Below are 6072 nucleotides of genomic sequence, written 5' to 3' on the forward strand. Positions count from 1 at the left end.
ATAATCGTTTTAAAAAAAGCATGCAGCGCACATACACACACGCGCGCGCACACAGACACGTATAATATACGAACGTATAAACATGCAAGGAAGAGATGGTTCAGTGGATTAAGTATATAGCTCAATCTGTGGGTAGGTCGAGATTAGAGTCCTGTTTTCGACAACTCCACCGTCCTCCCTCCCTCTCCCTCCTCCCCCCTCCCCCTCCCCTTTTTTGAGTAAGAAACTTTACCATGTTAATAATATTTGTGTTACTTTTTTTATTCAAGTCATGACCTAAAGCCACATTTTTAAAGGAATTCATACAGATTTTAATTTTTTTTTTTAATTAAAAAAAATATTATTTAATCCAAATGCACGCATACACGCTATCTTGCTCACACAACCTTTTGTTAGTTTTTTCCCCCATTCTTTCATTTATTTTATACGTACTACATGTTTTAATATGTACTTTTTTGGGACACCCCCTCTCTCTCTCTCTCTCTCTCTCTCTCTCTCTCTCTCTCTCTCTCTCCCCTTGTGTGTGTGTGTGTGTGTGTGTGTGTGTGTGTGTGTGTGTGTCTGTGTGTGCGCACAGTGCTGCTATTTATCTACATACAGCGGGGGGAAATAAAGCGTTTATAAACTTTCTCATCATTGTTGCTAGTAATGTATAATTATACGTGTCTAATATTTCAATCTTAGCGTGAGAAAAATGTGTAGTAACACACATTATTTTATCGCCAGCATTGTTTATCGATAATTTAATGATGAAGAAACATTATTGAACGTACTAAATCAATTATAACACTGTTATTTATACGACCAATTCATTGTACCTACTGGATAAAGCAGCTAACTCCTGTTTTTCCTCGGGATTTTCCCGTTTATTTTTATATATTTTTTTAAAATTCCAAAGTTCTTAAATTCAGTAAGTCCTGGCAGGATTTTAAGGTCCCACTTTTTCCTTTTTTCCTTTTTTTTAACACGGTTTGATGTGCTATAGATTTGTAATATGACCAATAATTGAGAGTCCTTAGGAATGGCTAATTGTACATGTATATTTATTGTGTTTTTAATATTAAGACTTGCAAGTAAATGTTTTTATTTAATATTTTTTATGAACCATAATTTTTCAAGAACGGTTGTGCTTTTGGCTTTTAGGGGTGGGTTGGGGGGGGGGGGGGGGGGGGGGGGATTGATCTTGAATTTAAAAATCAAAATCCTGATTGTAATAAGTCTTGTTCTGTTGTATTAGCGCAGTGGATTAAAAGCTCTGGAGGTGTTTTTCCTCCCATCCTGTTTTAATGGGTCTTAGCACCAACTTCAGACCCCGTCTGTAAGAGTATTTTGATTGTGTTGTGTTTAATTTTCCATAAACAATCCATTGCAATGTGTCTTGAATTCAGAATTTATGACGAAATTTTCGCTAAGTTTAAGATAGTCTCATATTTTAAAAAAATTATTTTTACCAAAATCCTCTGCTTCCCAGACACGGGGGTAAGGTTGGGTTTTACTGTATAATTTTTTTTTTTTTAAATGGCAAATATGACAGTTGTGTGTTGTCTTACTAAGCACATTGTGAAAATGTTGTAAATTTAACACTGTGCTGTCTTTACGGATTTAAATAAATATTTTTTTTTTATATGAGTGATTTCCGTCATTAAACAATTACCATGTTAAGATAGTCTACTCCATAATTATGTTAAAAGTTCCAAATGTTTTCCTTTTTGTTCTTTTCCTTAAAAAAAACAAAACAACAAAATATTCTTTTCAGATGAATATTATTGTATTTTATACAAGCAGTGTTTTTCAGTTGTATAGTTCGTCCAAAATTGAAATAAGACTACTCGTCAAATTTTCTGAATACCATGAGTTAATCTAGCAAAACTGAAAAAAAAATTGTGTTTGATTGATTGACGACTACAATTTAACGATGTCAAGCCAAATAGAATAATTGTATATCATAATATATTTTCTGTTTTTGACACGCCATTGCTTGTTGTATTCACCATGCATATTTTCAACATCATTAGCCTGTCGTTGTCCATTATGAGGTCCCATTCAGGAGTAGTAGATTTCAATTTAAAGTACCATGGTTTTATGATTATTTCTTGCCATTAAAACTGCTAAACAAATATACAAATAAGTAGACAACAATGCGCTATATACAGCCATGAAGACAGAATACATCATCATGATGATATCGTCATACCTACACTTTGCATTCAGATCTAAAGCCCATCAGTTACCGTGGTAGATAGTCGTTGAATGATATTCCATGGATAACTTGCAACCAAAATATATACCAAAGGAGCAGCGTCAATTGTTAATAAAAGTTAATAAAATCACTGCTACAAAAAAATAATTCGAAGTTGAAAAGAAAGGAACAAGAAATAAACAAACATAATAGATAAAAACCTCCCAAACAATAATCTCCCTCTCCATCTCTTTCTCTCTTTCTCTCTCTCTCTCTCTCTCTCTCTCTCTCTCTCTCTCTCTCTCTCTCTCTCTCTCTCTCTCTCTCTCTCTCTCTCTCTCTCTCTGTGTGTATGTGTATGTGTGTGTCTCTCCGCCTCAACTCCTTTCCCATCTGTGAGAGTTAGATTAGCACAAAGACCATTTTATTGGCTAACCTGAACACTCAACTTGTTCTTGTTCTCTGTTGAAATTCCAGCGCTTTCCTGAGTCGCCAGAAGGAAATTGAGGAGGTGGACGAGGATGAGACGGCGACACCGGAAGGGAAAGAAAACAGGAAGGCCGAGATTTCATGGAAGACATTTTTGTCTGAGGAGTAAGTTTGGACTGGTCCTTAGACAACTGTGATTTTCAATAAATGCGCCTTTGTGACACACCGTGTCAATCTGTGGGTCTCTGTGGCTCTAAAGGGGATGCGAGGAAGGGCAAATTATAATGGGTTTTTTTTCGGCGGGGCTCTGTGGCTCTAAAGGAGGTGCGAGGAAGACCAAAATATAATATGTTTATTAAAAAAAATATATTTTGACTTTCATCGAGGAAAACAATGGTTATGGCGTTTTCAACGTCATTACTTGATATAATCATCTACAACTACCACTAACACCAGCACCACCACCACTGAATTCACCACCTGTCTCCACCACCATCGCCCTCTATCATCAACTATCACTACCAGCAGCAGCAGCAGCACCACCACCACCACCACCACCACTACTACAACAACAACAACAACAACAACAACAACAACAACAACAACAACTACTACTACTACTACTACTACTACTACTACTACTACTACTACTACTACTACTATACTACTACTACTACTACTACTACTACTACTACTACTACTACTACTACTACTACTACTACTACTACTACTACTAATACTACTACTACTACTACTACTACTACTACTACTACTACTACTACTACTACTACTACTATACTACTACTACTACTACTACTACTACTACTACTACTACTACTACTACTACTACTACTACTACTACCACCAACACCACTACTAATATCACTATTTTTTCTTACTGGATCCACCCTTTTCATCCCTATTAACCCATATTTTTTTTACATTTTCGTGTCCAGGCAATCTCCCAATGATTCGGACGAGAAATCGACGCCTCCCAAGCCAGGAGTTGGAGGGCGGAAGGAGGAGAAGAGGAGGAAGCCCAGCGTATTCTCACGATTTCAGAGTAGTTATCGGACTAAAAAGGTAAGACAGGCAACTCTCGTTGTACTTGTGTGTTCACTTTTTATAAGTTGAATTATCTCCCCTCGCTAAAGAAACCCAAGACGCTGTTTATATTATGTACTTCGGCTATCTAGACCAATAACGACACATTGGTTCGAATTCGACCTGTACTTATTTGCAGGTCTGTGATATCCCAAATTGTTACGGGGTCGTTGTTGTATTGTAATGGAAATACTCCCAAAACCGACGCTACATATTATTGTCCATTACAACAATGTTAAAACAAGCCCATTATTGACGTTAGGTAATCAGACCTGCAAACACGTGCACGTCGTCCAAAACGTACCCTCCTTTATTTCCGTATTCTTCAAAAGAAAAAAGAAAATAAAACAAAACAAAATACAAACCAGACAAAATAAAATTTTTTAAAACAAAAAAACATAACGACACATTTTAGCAGATATTACAAGCGCCCCGCCCTGGAGAATCGGGTGGGATCCTCTAGAAAAGTCCGTCCCTGTAGTCGATCACTCCTGTAAGATTCAATAGACAGAAACATATTGAGTCCCTTCCCCCCCCCCCCCCCCCCCCCCCCCCCGCCACACCCATCCAGACACTCACACGCACACACCTCTCGCCCTCTCGTCCCCCCCCCCCCCTTTTTTTTTTTCCCCCCAATGATTATTTTTAAAAAAGATATGAATAATAATGCTACTTTCAATCTTCCCTTCTGTTCTATTCTTATATCCCCTTAACTCTATTGTTCCCTTTCATACTTTCCGCCCTTGTCCTGAGATGAGAATAATGGCTTTTGCCATGGCCCTGGTTGGGAGGGTATGTTTCTGTTTCTGGAGATGAGCTTGCTTTCCTTTTAAAATATCTTTGTTGCCGTATTGCTAAGTTGTTAGAGCACTTAACGGATTGTAATGCCAGAAAATCAAACAACAAACAAACACACCCCCTAGAGAGGTGGGTCGGTCACAACCCTGATAGCCAATAACACAAATCTTCTCATAAGACCCCATAGACAGACCTCTTCAAGCCCATCCAGTTAAACGCCCAAGCGACCCAAACAAGAGTGCTCCAGCCGTACGCTGACATAACTCCTTATTTCCCATATAATCCATCGATTAAAATTACCTTAAGAGCTAAGAATACTTCAAAGACGTGGTGTGTTGTTTTTAATAAGGTCTCAAGCTTGAACACGTTGAGGGCTCTATTAATGAATCGATGTAGGAAGTAAAAGTTTTCTGGTCAGATTAAAAAAACAAAACAAAAACAAAAACGGTGTTCTGTCTTTGAGCGATTGAAGAGCCTCCCCTTTTGTACTCGATTTACACCCCTTGGCACGAGTAAACACCGAGTAATTCTCTTTAACTCTTTACCATCGCGGTTTGATTTCACTAGAACCAGACGTAAAATCCTTACCTTTTTTTTTTTTTTACCAAGAAATAATAAACTGCGATGCGACTCGGACTTCAAAATGAAGACTCGGTCACGGCTGTCTTGGCGGTTGCAGTCAGAAGTTTTGATCCGATAAAACAATGATGATGTTAGAAATGTTTATGACTAGGAAGAAATCCAATCTTGTCGTGTAAGGGTTAACTGAAGTCATAAACATTCGGGGTGGGTTTGGGACACTGAAAATTACGTATAACTGTAGGACTATTGGCTGTTGTACACGAATAAAACTGCCTTTTATTTTGGCCGTAAAACTTGTATGTACTTCCAATATAAGTATCGATAGATTAAGATAACTGATTTGTCAAAAGTCTTTCTATAGACGTGGTCATGGAGATCTTGGGTTTTAATATATGTTCACAAGTTTGTGTTCGCCTAAATCGATCAACTTATGATAAAACAATAAAACATATTTGGCTAAAAATGAAAAAAAAAAGTGTTTTGTCTCTGCCCGTCTAGTGATCAAGTATCGACCATAGAAGTATATGGCGAGAGGACAAGTGTGACCTGACACATGCAGGCTTTTATTGAATCACCTCTCCAAATTACAACCCCCTTCGGATTCTCCAGGGCGGGAGGCTTATATTATCACACCGTCACCTCACAGACAGGCATTAAATCTCCAACCTTCTCCCGACCCTCAATCCTCTCACGGGGGGGGGGGGGGGGGGGGGGGGGGGGGGGGGGGGGGGGGGGGGGGGGGGGGGGGGGCTCAATCTTTACCAGCTGTCTCGCCTTCATCATCCATGAATAAGGATTACGTGATATACTCTCTCTCTCTCTCTCTCTCTCTCTCTCTCTCTCCCTCTCTCTCTCTCTCTCTCTCTCTCTCTCTCTCTCTCTCTCTGCCTCTGCCTACCCATCTATCTATCCATACATCAGTGCATCCATCTATTCATCAATCGCATATAGCTATCTATCTATCTGTCTGTCTGTCTGTC

General features: G+C 38.8%; 1 protein-coding gene across 1 annotated transcript in view; it reads left to right on the plus strand.

The window, feature by feature from the left end:
* LOC144964703 (uncharacterized) overlaps positions 1–6072 on the plus strand; it is a gene marked incomplete in the record, with an annotated part of 278871 nt that overhangs the window by 168525 nt on the left and 104274 nt on the right. The window contains 2 exon segments of the mRNA XM_078899236.1: positions 2657–2773; positions 3565–3691. Coding sequence (XP_078755362.1) covers positions 2657–2773; positions 3565–3691 — 244 coding nt within the window.

The sequence above is a fragment of the Berghia stephanieae genome, chromosome 2 (genome assembly GCF_034508935.2).
Source record: "Berghia stephanieae isolate SIO BIC M18660-M18661 chromosome 2, UCSD_Bste_1.3, whole genome shotgun sequence".
NCBI lineage: Eukaryota > Metazoa > Mollusca > Gastropoda > Nudibranchia > Aeolidiidae > Berghia > Berghia stephanieae.